At 30.9% G+C, this 20,783-nt stretch overlaps 1 protein-coding gene across 1 annotated transcript in view; it reads left to right on the top strand.

The window, feature by feature from the left end:
* Positions 1-20,783, top strand: part of LOC108914465 (rho GTPase-activating protein 100F) — a 224,447-nt gene that overhangs the window by 103,048 nt on the left and 100,616 nt on the right. The window contains exon 3 of the mRNA XM_018720293.1: positions 7,324-7,407. Within this exon, the coding sequence (XP_018575809.1) occupies positions 7,324-7,407 (84 nt within the window). The remainder of the gene's footprint in view (positions 1-7,323; positions 7,408-20,783) is intronic.

Raw genomic sequence — 20,783 nt, 5'->3', positions numbered from 1 at the left:
TGGACATGTTCATGTTTTTAATTTCCTAACAGATAAAGCTTTACCAAAAAATAGTGACTGTTGTCACATAATTTGAAATACTTATATGAAAACGGATTACTTTTCTTTTTAAAGAGCAGTTTAATGAGTTTTAATAAATATTTCAAGTTAAAAAAATTAATTTCCACTAAAAATATATTGTGTAGGTCCTTATTCAGTCGAAGCAATCAAATATTTTCTCACATTGTAATTTACAGTATAAATGCGATTTTAAAATCTTCTAAACGTTCACCATAGTGTTATTGCTTTTCGCTTTCATGCTTTTAAACAGGAAGCTTTTACGTTTTTCTCGGTTTATTAAATGTTATACAGTTTCATTTTTCATAACTAAATCTGCAGCATGTACTTTAACTGTAGCATGATATACGTATCTATTTTAGTTCATGAATTTTTAATACTTAAACACATATTTTTTGTTTTAACTTTTTACCTTTCACCTCAAAAGTGGGAACAGGTGCGAAGTGTTGATATCTTTATATTCTAGGTGATAAAAGAAAGACATAAACATACTGAGAATTGTATTTGTGACAGCTTAAAATTATAAGTACTAACCCTAAATACTATAGTCATGCTTTTAGGATGACCATTGTCGCAATGTCGTACTAATTCCGGTCCTGAATGTCAGTGACAATACAGGGCGATTCACAAACGGTGACCAAAAATGAAGCCTTCTTTAGTGAATTTTAAGGGGAGTTTTTCGTATAAAGTTTTTATCTAGGAGGCTTCATTAAAAAGATACAGGGTGTTAAAGTTATAAAATATTTTTAATTTTTTTAAATAATTTAAAAATTAGTAAGTAAAATTATTTGAAATTAGGCACATGTATTTTTTCTATGCTCTAGTGGCGGAGATATAGGGTATGCGTGGCATATTTTTCTAAAAAAATAGTACGCCATTGTTTTACGGTAACAAACATGATATTTTCGAATTCGTCTTTCAAAAGATGTCGCGCCTGTGTTAATGAAAATTGAGGTATATTTGAGCTCAAATAAAATCATTAAAATGATGACTGATGTTATTAATTTCTTTATTCGATTAAATAACCGAATGATTAGTGTTTGTCATGTTATTTAAGTAAAAGTGTTCGTTCGTTTTTTAAGTAATAAGGGAATAGTAATTTGTAGAAAATTGAAAGACGAATCCGAATCTTGATTGTGACTAAAGCAATGGCGTACTATTTTATTTAGAAAAAATATACCACCGATACCCTGTATTTTCGCTACTGGAGCATCTAAATTTTAGAAAATGGCCTCAGATTTTGGACAATGTTCACAATTTCAAATTATTTCACTTACTAGTTATTAAAGTATTAAAAAAAATAAATAAAAACATTTTTTTAAGTTTAACACCCTGTATCTTTTTAACGAAGCGTCCTAGATAAAAGTTTTATATTGAAGATTCCCCTTGGTGTTAAAATTCACCAAAGAATACGAGGTTTCATTTTTAGTCACCGTTTGTGAATCACCCTGTATATTAATAATTTATTTAGAAATCAAAGCCTAACGAACGATTTGTTACTTAATTATATGTTGTAATTTAAAAGTGGCATATTATTATTACTGACATTTTCACATGATTATTATGGATGATTTCTAAATAAAGCGCAAATCTTACAGAAAGGTTATGACTGTAACATAATTTTTTCAGAATAAAACAAACTTAGAGGCAACCCTAAAAAGCACTTAATTAATTTCCTACTTTGAAGTACAAATGGAGCAAAATGGAAGATACAAATTTTGCTTCAAGCGGTTCTGGGCAATAAATATAAAAATTTTGCATTAAACGCAAAAATATTATATTACTGTCCCAATACTTACGTTTTTTGTCGAAAACGGTTAATGTAACAATCTTTATTCCGAAATTCAGTAAAATATATTAAAAAATTGCATATAAAAAGTTATGATCTGTTTTCCAGTCAATAAGGACCATTTAAATTCTTTGGGACTTAGGAATTTTGATGATTTTATTTCATAAGTGCTGTCTGTTACTAAAAATAAGCGCATTTAATTTTATTTTCGTTTGTTAAAAAACAAAGTTATAGCAAAATAAGATTAATTAGAAAACACTTTGAGGCTTTGTTTAACATTACTTTAATGAATAGTATCATACCAGCTAATATTTACACATATTTTCGGGCCATCCTGAATAATAAATATTTTTTAGTGATTGATATTTCTTAGAAACAATAAAAATTAATAGTTAAAAAAAATGAAAAGTTGGTCCATCTATAAATATTGCACTGTCGACAACATTTATCGAAGAAAATTGTGTATATAAATTTACCCAAAATATTAAGAATGGTTTCCCTGTATCGATAAGCCAACTATTATTTCCTTGTTTATATTAGGATCTAAAAGTTTGAATACATTTTTCTATGAATAGGCATCGCGCTTCAATTAGCTAAAAATGAAAACATACAACACAAAACGTTGTTTACCTATTATTATACTTACAACCACAACAATGTTGAGATAATAAAAACATTGTGTTGTTTGTGTTACAAAGCGGGAACATTTTAAAGCGCAGTAAATAATAATTCACTTTAGGCAATTTAATCTTTACTGTCAGAACATATAACAGCACTCCCTACGTTGCCTCAATTTTTCACGGCGAAGCAGATAATATGCTTTTATTTTAAAAGCTGAGATTTTTCCCAAAGGGTTATTTAATACATTTCTGATAGGTTTATTATTCTTACACGTTTAAATAAAGGGGTTAACATAATATTATGAAAATAAATCAAGGAAGAACACAGACAGTTATAAACAGAATAAATACTAATTTTTATTAAATTTATGTCCCTAAATAAATAATTTATGTATATTTTTTAATTTTGTGTTTTTATTTTGAGCAGAGCAACTTATCATCTTAAAAAAAGGTCAAGTTAAACTGTATCATCAAGCTGTTTATGCTGTTATAATTTCTAAGAGAATCATAATCTTTGAATTTCATTAAAATGGCCTTTATCGTGTCATAGACCAGGGCGGATCTGTTTTGAGATGGATGTGAGAGGAGGCAAGCAAATTTTTTCTGGATTACCTTCAGTACAGCTCGCACAATAAAAGTGTAGAACCCTAGATCTGGTCGAGGTCCGGAACAATTTCAAAATTGCAAAAATGGTTAACAAAATTTAAAAAATACTTATTTTTATCTGCGTTTTTTAATTATATCTTGGAACCTATGCATTTTGGAAGAATATTGAAAAGGAAAAAGTTTTAGAATTGAATTTTGTACAATATACTGCAAGTTAAAAACGTTTAGATTTATTACCAATGTTGCAAAATAGCAATAATTGATGAAAAAAAGGCAAAATAATCAAGTTTTTTTGGATAATTTTTTAAAAATATTTTAATTGCTCCGAGGGTATCCTAATTTTGGCAAAAAAAATAAAGCAACATACCAAATTTTATTAAAATCGGTTAGTTTTCACAAAAAAAATTTTGAAAAAAATTTTGAAAACAATTTTTCGAATTTTCAAAATGGTACACAGCTTCAAATAAAGCATCTAGATACCTGAAAATTTTTTCACATAGAAAAGACCACTCAACCTTTCAAATGGTTTTTTTTAAAATTGAAATCGGTTGATTAGGACAGCCACAGTAAATTTTTAAAGTTAACACTCTTTTTTTATTTTTAAACAATTAGATTACATTTATCAATTTGCAATTTAGTATTTTTCAAAAATTGTAATTTTAAAGTACTATTTTTTCTTAATTTTATCTGTATTTAACAAAAAAAATAATTTCCAAATAAAAAAAATAATCTGTTAATAATTATAACTAAATACATTCATATTCAGAGTGTTGAAATATATACGTAAACAAATTTTTTAATTGAAAAAATGCAATAGCATAGGGTAAAATATACAGTATATTTGATGCATAAATAATAAATTTTGTTTATAACAAAATATGTGCAAATTAGGCAGTTGGCATTACGATATTCGAATTCCTTGGCTCGTGAAACATCGGATTAAGAAAAAGATCGGAATTGGTCCATTAGAAACCGAGATAATGCAATTATTTTCGTACCTTCACATTTTGAACCTCCGAATTCAGTCTCAGAGCGAAAGCCCCCTACCCCACTTTTCGTGTTTTGAGTTACTTTTCGCACGTGCGAGTGACAGCTTCTGCGCTGATTTATCTATGTTGCCGATAACTCGGAAAAACGTAGCCACTTGTTTATAAATTAACGGTAAAAATGCCGATAAACTTTGACCGGTTATTTCTCGAGAACCAATAAACAGAATTTAACTTTTTTTTTAATAGAAGCGCCTTTTCGAGTTCTTTAAATTTATAATTTTTGAAAAAAACTAAATTGCAAATTGATAAATGTAATCTAATTATTTAAAAATAGAAAAAAGTGTTAACTTTTAAAAATTTACTGTGGCCGTCCTAATCAAGCAGTTTCAAATTTTTCAGAAACCATTTGAAAGGTTGAGCGGTCTTTTCTATGAGAAAAAATTTAGATGCTTTATTTGAGGCTGTGCAACATTTTGAAAATTCGAAATTTTTTTTCAAAATTTATAAAAAATTCTTTTCAAAAAATTTCTTCTTCAAAAATGCATAGGTTCTAAGATATAAGTAAAAAACTCAGATAAAATAGGTATTTTTTAAACATTTTTGCAATTTTGAAAATGTTCAGGACCTTGCCCAGATTTAGGGTTCTACATTTTTATTATGTGAGTTGTACTGAAGGTATTCCAGCAAAAATTAGCTTGCCCCCTCTTATATCCAAGAAGTGGGATATTTCGACAGATCCGTCCTGGTCTATTAATAGATCGTCATCGAATTATGAGGCATATCCACAAAATAAGATTACTGAGACTGTGATGCTCTATGGTTTTTGTTTCCGACAAAGTTGGTAACACTGTATTCAAGGTCAAAGTGTTGGGAGCAGAATGCACGCTCATTTGTCTTAGCCAGTTGAGAACTGTTGTTTCCTCTTGCAAAGAGAAAGGCAGATTTCGAAACGACGAAATCAAAACTGTTTATGCGGAATGGGGATGGCGTGATGAATTGTACTAATGTGTACAAGTGATGTCGTGAGCATAAAGCTGGCGCAACGAATGTTTATGATAAATAAAGCAGTGGGCGTCCCTCGATCGTGACTGATGAGATCGTGAACGAGATTGAAGAAATGCTTCGTGGGATTGATTTTGGACGATATAAACGCAATGTTTCCACAAATCCCTACATCTCTTCTGTATGAATGTTAGCAAAGGGGGTATGCTTGTTGCACATCTCCAAGCAATTTATTCGGCTGGAACATCATCAAACACCCCGCTCGCAGCCCTGATCTGGCACCTTCTTATTTTCATCTTCTCTCTTCTCTGAAGGTGTTTATGGGTGGAAAAAGGTTTTCTACAGACGATGAGATCCACAGAACCGTGAAACAATGGGGTCTGATAGGCGGCGCCGGCGGGAGATTTTTTTGACGAAAGTATCAGAAAGCTCACGATGTGCATTGAGGTTGAAGGCGCCGAAAAATAGTGATGTACCTTTATGTACATTTTTCGTAAATATACTGCCGTTTCAATTTTAAAAAACTGAGTACTCTGTGGATATGCGTCGTACTTCTGAAAAGGATAATAACTTTAATATTTATTCGGGATTAAAGTCACCAGTAATGTATATCATTATTACATAAACCTGTTAACGAGAGAGACTTGATATATATCTTTTCATATACCGTCGGTATAAATATTTCTAATTAATGTAACAATTTTAAAATATTTGCTGAATGTTAAATTATAAATAAGTGTCAAATAAAAAATTAAAACGATTCGTTTTCGTATACTTAATATTTTGGTTGTAATTAGTTTACGAACTTATTTCTGTTACTTTAATTTTATGGTAGGATCAGGAAGACAAAGGATAAAATATAATATGTAATAAATTTGTTACAAGTAGACTCAACATGAAGACAATGTAAATTCAGTATAAAAGTACCAATATATACTCCTTTGTTACGATGGGGTCAAACAACTTCATTATTGGCTTTGGAAACATGACTTTTGCTTCTTTCGACGTGAACTTTCCAGATCTCTGTACAAGTTCCCTACGAATTCAAACGGATAAATTTTTTGTTTTTCTTATTCTTAGACATTTTGCCCTCCATTGTTAAAAGTTATTGACATCAAAAAAATAAATAGTAGGGTTTAAATAATTATATTGATTACTTAAGGAATTGCGTGCAGTAGTTTTCCTCTTCGGTATCTCCTCTACTTGTTGACATATCTGTATAACAATTTAGCCAATTTTTGCTTTTAATTAGATACATTACTAGCCCGAGTCTCGTCTATCTACTTTTTAGAGATATTTGAAAAAAATGTGACACTTATTTTAATTTCGAAACCCTGTACCTCGGAAATCAATGGTTTTAGATTTCTGGTTCATTACGATTATTAAATCTAAAATGATTGAAAATGGTTATCGATGTATAGCAGTTTAAAGCTTCTCTGTAGAATCTGGGAAAGCTTATATATATATATATATATGTTTTGCTATTGTCAATTTATATAAAATAACCACTTCAAATAATAATCAATAATAATGTTCACTACGACACGTTACTGTCGCATTATTGCATATTTCATATGAAATAACCCATGCAGTCCACCTGCATAAATAATTTCAAATTCTAATCAACCAATTGTCCCCGCGTTGTCTATTTGTTATCGCAAGTTAATAATAAAATTACTTACCGTAGGACATACAACAAACATACCAACAAAAGCCTATTCAAGATTCCCATTAACAATTTGTACCGTTTTCCCAGTTCTCTCCCACAAACAACACTGACTTCGTAATTAAATTCTAATAATGGAACTTTGTCGAAAACCCTCGAAGTGCATCCTCAAAAATTTAGTTCGTTCGAACTACTCTCGACGAAAGAATGAGGTAAGGTAAATACACCTATTAATGACCTACTAAAGAACGGTAAATAACACCGACTTAAATTATTTTTTGTTATGCTGAACAAATATTTAAATTTAGTTTGAATTAACGAATACAATTTATTTCTTTGTCAAAAGTTTGTTAGAATTCGGGCAGACATAGACAATACAGTCACTGATGATAAATTGCGGTATTAACATACTCTGGAAATAATATTTGTTAATAGGTTTTATCAAAAATCTTTCAAAATATTTGCATTCGTGCTTCTGTTTTGTAAATCATATTACTTTATATTATTCTATGTGGCAGTTTTAATATAACTTTCTGTTAAAATGATGGCAATCAATCTCCTTACATCCTGTATAAAATATTCATCCTTTTTCAGGTCTCGGGCATCAGCAGTGAAATCTTCAAGCAGATAGAAACCGTAGAAAATGACCACGATGCTTCGACCGCCGCCGCGTTGGAGGTAAGAACAAATTTTATTTCATATCAGATAGAAAATAACAGTAGACGAGTTTTTTCATGGATGAGATACGTATCTCTGTTTCACACCACCGTAACGGGTCAATCAAAACTCTCTGTCTGTAAGGGAGGTTGGACTCTATTTAAGAAAATCTCTTTTAAATATTCTAGGAGATTTTTCTAAATTCCAAAATAGTATTCAAAACACCCATGAACATAAAGTATTACTTTGCAATTTAAAAACATCTTAAAATTGATGGATTCAAGAGATTCAATCAGAAATGTACTATTTGAAGTTTCTAATATTTCAATCACAAGTTATAATATTATATATGTTACATATTCGATAAAAGACTTACGTGGTTGAGATTTGAATGAAATATAAAAAATTTTGATGAAAGACAACATAATATAATAACACTATTTTTAATATTTTTAGTTGAAATGAGAAACAAAGAATACTGTAATACTGTAACACTGTTGTGCACTGTAAGAAAAATTGGACTTATTTTAACTCAATAATGTATTAATTTCCATCCACGCCCGATTGAGTGAAATTTTTCTCTATTAGTATAAGTAATTTTAGTTAATTAGCTATCTACCGTTATGACCAGTATCGTGACGAGTCTGGATTTCAAAAGAGTTTACTATTTGATTCTCGAAAGGGAGTTTATAATTATCATTACAATTTATTGACACGCGACAACGTACCGAGATTCAGGGAAAGCGCGCTTCATAGCAAAATTTGGAAAAAACTTTATTCATTATTTCATTTAATTAATTAGCCCGAGACTCTAAGTCAACTGCTCAATGTGGAACCTAAGGAAGAACTGACTTTTTCTCGTAGATCCTTTCTGAATTCGACACGCCCATTTCTTGGGTCCAGACGTTTCTGTTCTTATCTTACTGGCGGGAACCCTGAATGTCGGGATGCTTTGGCATGTTAATAATTACCTGATTGACTGGACTTACATTTATATAAATGATTCTGCGACTAGGCTTACAAACAACCCTATACCTTCCTCTTGTGACTCCGCCTAGCAATACGGGACGGATTAGTCCATCTCATTTAATATATTCTTAATAGCTTGGAAAATCCGTCTAAAAACCAGCTATGCTACTTTCTTTTCCTCACAACATTCTAACGACTTATTCTTGGAATTCCCACATTCTTTGGAATGCATTTTGCGCGTTATTTGCAATATCGATTTTTCTCTTTATACTAGATGCAACACATGGCCCCGACAGTTTAAGTGAACTTGTTCGGACGGACCATTAATATTTTTCACGTTTTTATAGATACGTTTTTCGGGATTGTTGTTATTCGTGAATTCAGACAAGGCAAATATTGTCATATAAACCGCATATATGACTACAGCTGTTGAATATATGACTATATGACTACATTTCGTTGAAGTTTATTTTGCTAGTCCGCATCACGAGCTAATGTGAGACAAAAAAATAAACATTAACCATCAAATCGCTGATCGTCAGCACGCTGACGCTCAGCTCAACAATATGTTTAGGAAGATAGATATTATCAAGTGAGATGTTATTACCAAAATCGCCCATGTTTCGAATTCAGCACCATCCTAAACAGTTCCAAACGCAGCGCCAACCTGTCGTCACACAGCCCAGGCAGCGTCAGTTAAAAATCCAAATATTCAGTCATGTTTCAAATACAATAGCCGAAACTTTCGAAGGCGACAACATTGAGAGAGCCTGACGGTATTGGCAGAGCGATCGCCAGAGATTGTCGTGAGTTGCCCAAAAAAAGGACTTAGTTTCGAATTTTTCCGAGAAACGTCATGAAATTCGAACTTGATCACGAGATAAGGCTGGCTTATATAAATTTAAGACTTTCACCAGATCCCATGACAAGTCAAAGCAATCTCAAAGATCACCCAAATTCAAGAGGGTTCGAACGTTGTCTCTAGCTTTTCCTGGATGAGAAACCAGGGCAACATTTCTGACGAATATATATTCTCAAGTATTCAATAGCATTGTGTTGCTACTTTTAACTGCACATTCTAAAGCAATACATTGTTGATCAAATATTTCTAATAAACTTTTTATAATCAAAAACAAAATTGTTACAAATCGTTGCGAGTCAGATTTAGATAAGCAATCTAGTTCTTCATATTTACTAAATTCATTGAAAAGAAATGTAGCTATTTCTTGGTGAATAGATAAATTTCGTCGTTTCAAAAATATAGTTAAAAAGCATTGCTCAAGCATATCTCTCAATGTTTTAAATAATTCCCCGTATACTTCCGGAAAAACTACCCGTTAGTTATCGGCTGCAGCAGTCGGCAGTAATTAATTCTACAGCACCGTGCACCAAAGAAACTTATGAAAATTAATTCCTAGCCCAGGAGCAGCTTTCGGTTTGCGAGCGCTGCTTTATTTTTCTGCTGCTCTTCGTTCATTTAAAGTTTTAATGCCATCATAACTTTAACATTAGTTTCCGCACATCTCCTTTATCACGTCCTGGTACTAAAAACTTAACCACAACATAATCTTTTAGCATGCCATAATTTTGCTTCACCTGTTTATTAAAATGTGGTTATAACTTTTGGGCAGACCCCGCAAAATAAAATAAAATTGATATGGAGATGCAAAGTTGTATTCCATGTAAATGAAAAGTCATACACAATATATTTATCATTTCATGTCATTTTTTGAATGAGTAATGGGAAAATTCTATCAAATGAAGTCAAACAATGTTCTTTAACACAAAAAAATCTACGTATGCAAAAATATATAACCTCATAGACTGAATTATTGCGGGAAAATGGCTATTTAATAATTAAAAAAATAAAAATTAAAAATGATATATTTAATTAAATACATATAATATTGAATTAGCTCAGTAGACTTAAAATAAAATAAAAATACAAGAGCTATTAACAAAATATATATTTTTAAAATAGTTTTCATTTTAATTGCAGACGATTTGGAGAAAATATGGATTGCTTTTTTTATAGAAAATTGCATTGATTGTTTGTTACAAAAAATATGTATATAATTAGACTGAATAAATAAAAAAATTGTATAAACATAAAATACTTATAAAATGAAGTCAATATAGCACATAATTACTTCAGCTCGACATTTTGGTACATATCAAATGGTGCAGGCTTGGGAAATTCATAGGGGATTCATATTGCACCTTCGTAGCTCGTTTTGTGAGACCATTGCGCAAGTAATTTTAAAGATACAGCTATACACTAATATTCCATTTGCAGCAAAATGAGAGAATCATAAATTTTAATAATTATGTAGGTATATCTCTGTTTATCACATTCAATCGGAATTTCTTAAAATAATTTTAAATTCAGAATTTAGATCTTTAATTACATATTATACGAACATGCATCGACAATTGTGTCAGGTAGCACTGTTGTTAAGTTGTTAATATTAACAACGGTTAATAGTAAAGGATAGTCGTAGAAAAAAAGAGGAAGTATTAAATACGTTGGCAAAAAAATAAGTTAATTTTTTATGTGATTTATACAATTTATAAAAAAATATGTCTAGTATAAAATTAACTCCATTAGCGCAAAATATGTTTTACATAACATTAGAATTGTTTTTTTATTCAAATTTTTTTTTCCGGGGAGATAGACGTAAATTTTCTGCTCCATGCGCACACCTGAAACATACAAAATGTTTCTACTTTTGGAAATATTTTAAAAGTTAATTAGAGACCACATTAAACTTTTTTCAGATACAAAGACGTTGGGAGGTATAGAAGAAATAAAAATTAAATTTATCTGCACAAAGGTTGCTGTTTTCTGCGTCTCAAACAAAGCATAATCGGGAGAGAAAAAGGAAACGGATGAAGCTCTTGATATATGTATTATCTGCTAACTGCATTAAAACACAATTATTTACATAAATATTGGGTGGTCCCGAGGTAATGGGCCAAAATTCATGAGTAGATTCCCCAAGCAAAACATTTGCTATTTGAGCGAACTTACCTTAGTCCAAAAGTTGATAGTCATAGAGATACAGGGTGTTAAATGTAAAATATTATTTCAGTTTTTTCATTTATTCCTTAACAAATGCAAATATTCTCACAAAATTTTGGGGTTTGGAGTTCTTTGGGTAGAGGAATTGAAATCTGTTCACATTTTGGTTAAAGTTCATAGAGGGCGCTAGCTGTAGTAGATTGAATGTGTTAAAAACGACATATCTTTTTTGTACTTTAAAGTATTTCATCTTTGGTGTTAAATTCTTATTTTCCAACTTTTTTTACACAAAAAAAGTATACTTTATGAAAGTAGCTATCTCGCGCCGTTTTCTAGATATTATATTTTGCTTTGAAACTTCCAATGTTGTTGCATTAAATTACAATTAAGTACCCACAGGTATTATTAATTTAGCGGTAAAGTTTCTCAAGTAGGATTTGAACGAAAATCAAATAATTGACGTTTTCCAATTGTCTTACTGCTGTCATTTGTATGCTAATTTTTATTAAGTACTTACCTATTATTCGTATCTAATTAAAAGTACGTCTTAGCTTACAATTTAAATTGTATATTCGTATACATAAATGTGAGATAGAATGCCGAGATTTTCGTTTTTGGAGTTACATGAAATCAGTTGTTTATGGAGAAACTATAAACACCTGAGAAAAATTTTAGCAGCAGGTTTTAAATGCTGTAAAGTCATTTCGCGTTAAGGATTTATACTTTAAAATAAGACAACATTTTAATAAACGCGTTTAATAAATGTATTGAAGTTAGAGGTGAACATTTTGAGCAATTATTGTCAAAAAGACATATTTTTTAGTAATGTTTACTATTTTACTGATTTTATTTTTACAATTTTTAATTCTAAATAAACCCTTGTTTTTGACATTTCTAAATTACTTTAATTATTTCAACTATTAGCATTATAATTTTTAATTCTAAATAAACCCTTGTTTTTGACATTTCTAAATTATTTTAATTATTTCATCTATTAGCAATGGAAGTTTCAAAACCAAATATCTGGGAAACGGTGCGAGACAACTACTTTCATAAAGTATGCCTTTTTTTGTGTAGAAAAAGTTGGAAAATAAGAATTTGATACCAAACATGAGATACCTTAAAGTATAAAAGAGTTATGTCGTTTTCAACACATTTAATCTACGGCAGCTGACGCCCTCTATGAACTATAACCAAAATGTGAACAATCAATTCTACTACCCAAGCAACCCCAAACCCCAAAATTTTGTGTAGATACTTGCATTCATTAAGAAATAAATGGAAATAAACTAAAATAATATTTTACATTTAACACCCTGTATCTCTTTAACTACCAACTTTTGGACTAAGGTAAGTGCGGCTAAATCGCAATATTTTTGCTTCGGGAATCTAACCATGAATTTTGGCCCATTACCTCGGGACCACCCTGTAACTATTTATTTATGCAATATTTTAGTATTTATTAGATCTCTGCTGTGTGCAATTAGAATTTTGTTTAGTATTTTTGATGTGATGACCTTTACTTTTTGGGAGAATGTACAACGCTTACTTTAAGAATACCGAAATGAAATGAGCTTTTATACTTTGCCACTGCGCATCCGACCTTCATCGATCAGATGAAATAAGTTGAACTGTACAACTGAGCTGTTCTGCAACAAAATATCGTAATAATTTTTTCTGAGAGAAGTGGTAAAGTTCGTAAGATGCGCAGTGGTATATGTCTTACCATTTTTTTAAATCTATGTTTGAATCAAATTAGCTTTCCGAAGTTATAAAAAACTCTTTTTTTTGTTATGTATCTAATGTTCCGTATCTCGGAAACTATAGGTTTCATGAACTAGGATTTTTTTCTAATATTGAAAAATTGTACTTACTCCATTCTGAAAATTTTGCAATTGTTTCTGCTACACTCTGTAGAGATATCTACTAATAATGTTTTTATCAAAGAAAAATATAAGGATTAAAAATTACCCACAAAGGAGAATAACCGATCGTAATAATTTATAAATAAAATATCGTTTCAAACAATTTCCCTGCTTAATGTTCCTATTGACAAAATAATCAATGGCACAGCCTTGGCTCTGATGTAAGCTCAGTCGAAAATCGACGTCTTCGACAAACAAAACTCTGCGATAAAACTATTTGTTTTTCCTGTATCAATACGATTTTCCCGAACACGCTTAATTATACATTACATCTTTAATTACCCGGGCAAGAACTTAATGTAATTAATATTGATTTATATTTGGAGTTGTGCGTGCGTGAGTGAGCGCCAGGGGCGTATCATGCTCTGTTTCACATCGTAGCGGATAACGATGCCTTTATTTGATGTAAGGTAAAATATGAAACTTGTCCGATTGGTTGCTTTTGGTACTTTTGGTTGGTACTTTTAAAGATGGATAATTTTGTTAAGCACGTATGTCTCCAGAAAATAATACTCTGTACGTCATGTTTTGCATATTTTAGAAATATGCAACATTCAAATAAATAAAGATACTTACCGACTAAACAATCTTTTGCTCAAACCGTTTTAAAATTGTATGAAACAATATTGTTTCTGTCATTACTTGAACACTCTGTATTTCGAAATTATTCTATTATAATTTCGATTTTATTCAAAATTTTACAAAAGAATTGCATACAGTGGCACAGACGTCTTAAATCAAGACGTTTCTACGAATAAAAAATAGGTACAAAGACCCCATCTATTTCAAATGATTTCTAATGAGGAGCACGGGTGCAGCATATTCGAACAAAAGAATAATCTGAACAAAATCTTTACAGTTTGTAACTAAGGAACTCTACGACTTACATGCTTCAGATATTATTATTTCAATGTGTAAACTGAAAGATAACTTATCAAAAATAACAACGAGATCGCGAGAAACATAGAAAGCATTTGTTTTAAAGTCTATTCCATTGGCATCAATTGTCAATTTGAATCAAAATATTTTGAACACTTACAATATAATCGTCGTCGTCCTCAATGGAATATTTTAGTTATTTATTAGGTATCGTCCTTCCGAAGTCAGTTGAATATGCAAAAAAACGTCTGGTAATAAAATTTAATTAGTTTCATATGCGTCCCTAAAAAATTTTCTGGGTAAAAAATTATAATTTATGTCCTCAAACAATTTTATTATATTGGTGGTAAATTTTGTTTTGTTCCGTTTCAAAAGGTCTCCAAAATGCCATGTTGTGATAATATCAGTAAACAAAATATCCCTCTTATTTTTCCCTTTCACAACTGTAACATGAATGATTGATAGAAGGTGCCTATAATAAATTAAAATTGCCTGATTCACACCAAATTCCGCACTGCAGCACTGCACTGCTGGGCAATTTATGATCCACTTGTCGCCTGCTGTGATATATTGCCAGAAGCCCAATACAGTTGTGTTACATTTCGTTTACCCGCGCTCGCATTCTTCAACTGGTTGTATACATTTCTACCATGCACGTATAGTTCGACCAGACCTATATATGGGTATGGCTAAATAAATATGTGAACAAGTTTTTCAAATATTTCAATGCCGAGTTGCTGCTTAGCGACCGAGCTTGGTACATACCTTGAAATTACAGGTTCTTCAAGTGACTTCGGAAAAACTATATATTACTGATAAACATTTTGAATAGTAGGGGCCCAAGATAAGATCCCTGTGGGACTAATAAAGTTACACCCTTTAAGTAGAACAGTATTTAATAGGGAGTTTGACAGACTAAATTTATTAAGCTATGACAGTAATAATCCGTTGTCTAAAAAATAAGGTGAATTTGTTTAAAAAATTAAAAATATTTATTTATGCTTCCAAATCAATTTCGTCACCTTCAAAGTAATCCCCACCCTATACAATGCACTTATGCCAACGTATTTTCCAACTCTCGAAACAGTCTAAAAAGTCCTTTTCAGGTATGGCCTTTACTGTTTTCTTGGATTCGGCTTTTATTTCCTCTATCTAGTCGTAATGGTGTCCACGGAGTGGTCTTTTCAGTTTAGAGAATAGCCAGAAGTCACTCGGTGTGTCAGGCTAATAACACTCAAACATTATTCCTTGTTAACAGTTTGGAAGGAATTCATAGTGCATTACGCCATGATAATTAAAGAAACTGTCAACATGATCCTGATATTTTTGAGTGACTGGCGTTGTTTTTTCGGTCTTGGTTCACCTTTTGCATGATATTCACGCGATTTGGATGCAGAGTTATTTCATAATCAAGTATGTCGAATGCCTTCGAAAAGTCTGTGTAATTAACATCTGTTTGCAACTGTTTATTAATCAGTTATAAACTGCGCGATTGTTATTAAATTAGAAGTTGTTGATTTATCTTTCATAAATCCATGCCAAGGTACTGATATCGTAATAAATACGACTGTGAAGTCAAAGATTTTACTGAAATTACATAAAATATGTATACATTGGGCGGAAATTAGATGTATTCTGATCATTTCCTTTTTTATGAACGAGTAAAACTTTTGAATATTTCTATGTATACGTGATGTATATGGAAAAGAACACGTTTTAACAGACAATTGATTAAAAAGTAAGTGGTTAATGCAATAGCATAGTCCTTTAGAATAAGAGATGACACCATCCGGTCCTATTATTTTAGGTTTAATACGTTGCAGGAACTTTATTTTCATCAAACTACATTATGTGAACGGTTGGATACACTTAAGTAAAGGCTAGATTTAAGTCCGAATTATCTACGATTGCTGGTGTAAAAGATGTGCTAAAGAAATTCGCAAAAGCAATAATAATGTTATTGGGATTATCCAATTGTTCGCTCTTGTACCACATACTATTGGAAATACTATTAGATTTTTTACAAATTATGTTAGTAAGATCGACAAAATGACTAATTTTACTCAGTTTTAAAATGGTTCCTTCTAATTTTTCTGTACCCAAAAAAAAAAAAGAAAATAGTTAAAACAAACCCTTGTGATTAGTCAAGTCAAGTGTCGCTAGGAGCAACTAATTGGAGGAAATTCACGTGGTGCATATTGAAAATGCCAAGTTTTTTATTTGAGTTGTTTTTGAATTATTCATGGATCTTTAATTGTTCCACTGCCAAAACACCATTTAATGCCTTTATCTGCTATATTTTACTTTCGTTTTATTTACCTTCGGACTTTGTGTGTAATAATTAATCATTGTCACTGCTTGGCTGGAGCTTTGTGTAGTGAGACTTTTACCAATTATACTTGACAGGGGAAATGGACAGTGCTACAAATAATTAAAATGGTTTTGGCAGTGTTCCCTTTGTCCTCAAATTTATTCCCTAGGAAGAACATTTTACTCTAGTAATATGATAACATTGTACAAATTATAGTACTTAATATTAAATGGAAATTGCCCGGTTGAATTTTATTTAACCGGTTATAGAAGCAACTTACTTACTGAAACGTTCCAATGGTGAATTCATTTAGGTTTATTTATTTACAATCAATAGAAATATCGTGACACATCCACATCACACTGTTACTCTTCTGTCAGTTTTCGTTCTTGTATTACTCGAGGATTGTCTCTGTCCCAAATTCGACAGTTATTATCTATACACCTTATATTAGGTGTATGCCGTGGTGTACCAATATGATACACATAATTTAGTAAGCTAACAGAAAAGTGTTTTCATGTTATGTAAGACTTATTCATCTAACAAATAACTGATTGAGCAACCAATTGTATGTGGACTTATTTTAACCAAAGATTGTGTTGATTTTGAGTGAAAATCTACTACATTTTTTTATTGAGTAACAATTTTCAGTGTCAAACTTTTTTAAATAAGTGTGAAGCAACTATTTCTCCTACTTTGTAAATCAAAATATACCCATATTATGATTGTTTTTTTGCAGTTCAATATGTCACATACTGATTTATTGTTTGTTTTTCTGATAGGGTTTTGTTTCCAGATGAAATTATTAATTAAATTGTTTGGATTTACTTATTTTTCGTATTGTACTGATTTATTGTTTGTTTTTCATGTGGGTTTTTGTTTTCAGATGAAATTATTAATTAAATTGTTTGGGTTTACTTATTTTTTGTATTGTACAAAGAGCTCATCTATGACAATATTTGAAGTGTGCATCCCATTTTAAGAATGGAAAAAAGCGACGTCCACCATTGTCGTTGAACATTTAAGGATATTAAGTGAAAGCATTTAAAAGGCGAGTCTTTAATCATTATTATATAAATTACTTCGAAATCAATCGGTCGTTTTTATTCAACATTTCCATTCCGACGTAATGGAACTCTAATTGTAGCGTGTCAAAACGTCATTACTTTTAGTCTTTTAGAATAAAATCGAATAGAATGAAATAAGGGCGTAAACAATGTATGTTTAAAAAGAATACTTAATATATTTCGAAATAACGTTAATTAATGGTTGTTGTTGAATACTATATTTCCCTTGTTTCCGATCTAGTTTTGATTCTAAGTATAATCCCAAATAATTTACTGTAGCATATGAACTTTTTCGTATACCTAGTAAATGTTATTTAAAGTGATTTGATTTCGTTAATCTTGGACTCCATGTTTAGAGAAATATATTAAAATAAATCATTTGATCATCATTTGGGGTATTTCTATAGACATATATTTAGCAGCACTTATCCTGTAATAGGGTTGTTTCCACTCATCTATGTAAAAATAAAGATTTTATCACCGTTTTGTCATTATGAAAGTGACACATTCGCACTCTACAAATGAAAATTTCTAAATGATTACTGAAAACACTAAACTAAAAAAATTTGCACGAATCTTCTTACCAGCTAATTTAATTTCAATATTTTTTGTGCATACCTACTTAAAAATATTTAAAATCTAAAATAATAATATTTCTCTTAATAAACGTCATATTCCATGTGACAGCGACGTTTTTTAAAAAAAATAATGCACGTGTTGCTATGGAAGGGAAGAAACTAAAAATAATTTGTTATTTAACAGTTCATGTTGAATTTAATTGAGCTGAGTATTGCACAGTGTTCAGGAAATGGTGAGAAATCTCCCGGATTTGGGCAAGACTCGCAAAAATAACGTCACAAGTTTGCATTTTTTTATTCCTGCTCATCTTGTAGTGATATCAGGATGAAAGCAGAAAAATTGAATTTTAATTATAACTGTTTTGTTCTTCATTGAATTTGAATAATTTAGCTCTTATGTATGCTGTTTGAAGCAATTTGGAATTAATAAAAAATGAAACATTGCAGTTATCAAAAAAATTCAAAATATAGCAAGTACCTACTTTTTTTAAGGATAAGCTTGGTATAGTTTTACAATTTAATTTTGGCTTGGACTATGTCATTGTTATTTAGAGAACGAAATAAAAGGGGATGTTCTAGCTTAACTATTTTAGCAATGACTTCAAAACGAAAAAAGATATCGACCTCCGGTTTGTGTATTTGTCTTCCTTAATGAATGGTCTATCGAGCCATGAAAAAAACGTATATTGTTGCATTTAATATTTTTAGTAAATGGAGACAATTACAAAACTTTTCTGTTTAGCGTCGTCTATAGTTGTGTAGTACCATACTATTTTTGATATAATGTATAATGTTACGTGAAAACAAAATCAAATGTCATTTGAATTTCTACATTTATTTTGCTAAATAAAGAACGAATTGTTGCTATTAGGTTGTTATTACTGGTAAGATGTGCCGGAAATAGTATTCTATGTTTATTGGTATTTATCTCGAAAACGGTTCGTTATATCGATATCAGACAGTTCACTTAGAAAAGTATGAAAGTATAAAAAAACGGTTAAAAAAGTAGGCCTATACATTTTTTTGGGGGACAAGACTTTTGAATTCGCTTTACTCCAGACTCCCAAAGTAGCGGTATTTCTTTTAAAAGAAAGAAAAAGTCACAACAAATAGTCTATTTCAGTTCTTAATTTCAAGACCTCATACCTCTGCCGAGTGAGCCCAAATAAAAAATATATAAAACTTGTGACGTTATTTTTGCAAGACCTTAACCGTATCCCAGAGCTTGCTCAACATTTCTTGGACACCCTGTAGAAAAAATAGTATTTGCAACACGAGATGAAATCATATACCTACCTTTTTTATGAACTTCTCCCACTCATCGCTGGCTGATGCGTTTCGTAATTTTCATCTTTTGTTACAAAAAACACATTGTTATTTGAATTCAGCCTGTTTGAAAATAACTACCTATAGCTCTATTCCCAATCTTATTTTGTTCTAAAAATAGCTAATATATATGTTCTGGGTTATTCACATAACATTCTATCTCCCTTACCTTTGTTGCTTTTGTATTTAGAAAGAAATTATACTTATAGATCATGTTGAAGGAAATTTTCTTGCGATTTCAAAACAATTGAATATTGTATTTCTTTAAGTAGAACTGTGGAGAAGGTTACTGCCCACCAAAATAAACTCACACTAATCAACACAACAAATAATTTATTTTGCAACTACGAATTAATGGAAAACGTGACGATATATAAAAAGAAATCGATGATATCAAGTAATGAACTGTACTCTGCAGCTATCTCACATTTATTTTCCCAGAATTATCTGCCTAAGTGCACGTACCAGTGTTTTGTCATTGTCGCCAGATTAGGGCTATTAATGGATTGGGACGATTTAATTACACCGACAAATACCCTTAATGCAGGAAAATATACTTAAATCTACAATGTGGCAAAAATATTTTTTGAAATGATTTAAATAAAAATATTTACATCCAGATACTAAGCTTATTAATAACTGTTTTTTTTTATTTTTCTAAAACAGTGACATACCAGGAGACGTGTCCATACCAGAACATATCGTATCATTTTTTATATGGCAAAAAAAGATGGCGTCGCATAGTGTTGACACGAATTGTTCTCCTGTAGTAAAAGGTTGTAAAAAGTGCAAAAAAATAGCCCAAAGTGGGCCAAAGTGCAGTGTATGTGGAACTGTGTCTCATAACAGTTGTGCATCGTCTCTGAAAAATGTCAAATTTGTGGATTTGAACACTATAGTTTGCTGCGAAACTGAAACAGATTGTGTACCACCTGATTTGGATACAACTTTTAGTAGTGCCAAGGGCACCGATTTTTTGGACGCTAATGAGGTTTTTTACCTCAAAGAAATAATCTCAAATAAAGATATAATAATAAAAAATCAAGCCGATTTGATATGTTCTCTAAAAAACCAAATCGTACTGTTGAATATGCTTCATCCGATTATAGACAATAAGCCTTTGCCATCTATGAATGAAGCGGTACATACAGTGCCAAATGAAAATACAAATCGCAAGAATAATGGCTTACACGTAAATAAAAATAATACTGTTGAGAAAACTGCCGACGGACAAAAACCTACGGTGGGCAAAAAACTCACAAACGTCGAAAGAAACGTCAATAAAATGGCAAACGCTAATCAGCAGGCAGCAGCGATAAG

Source organism: Anoplophora glabripennis, unplaced genomic scaffold (assembly GCF_000390285.2).
Source record: "Anoplophora glabripennis isolate ALB-LARVAE unplaced genomic scaffold, Agla_2.0 scaffold532, whole genome shotgun sequence".
Classification (NCBI taxonomy): domain Eukaryota; kingdom Metazoa; phylum Arthropoda; class Insecta; order Coleoptera; family Cerambycidae; genus Anoplophora; species Anoplophora glabripennis.
The sequence above is the reverse complement of the archived record's forward strand: the minus strand, read 5'-3'. Positions and strand labels throughout refer to the sequence as shown.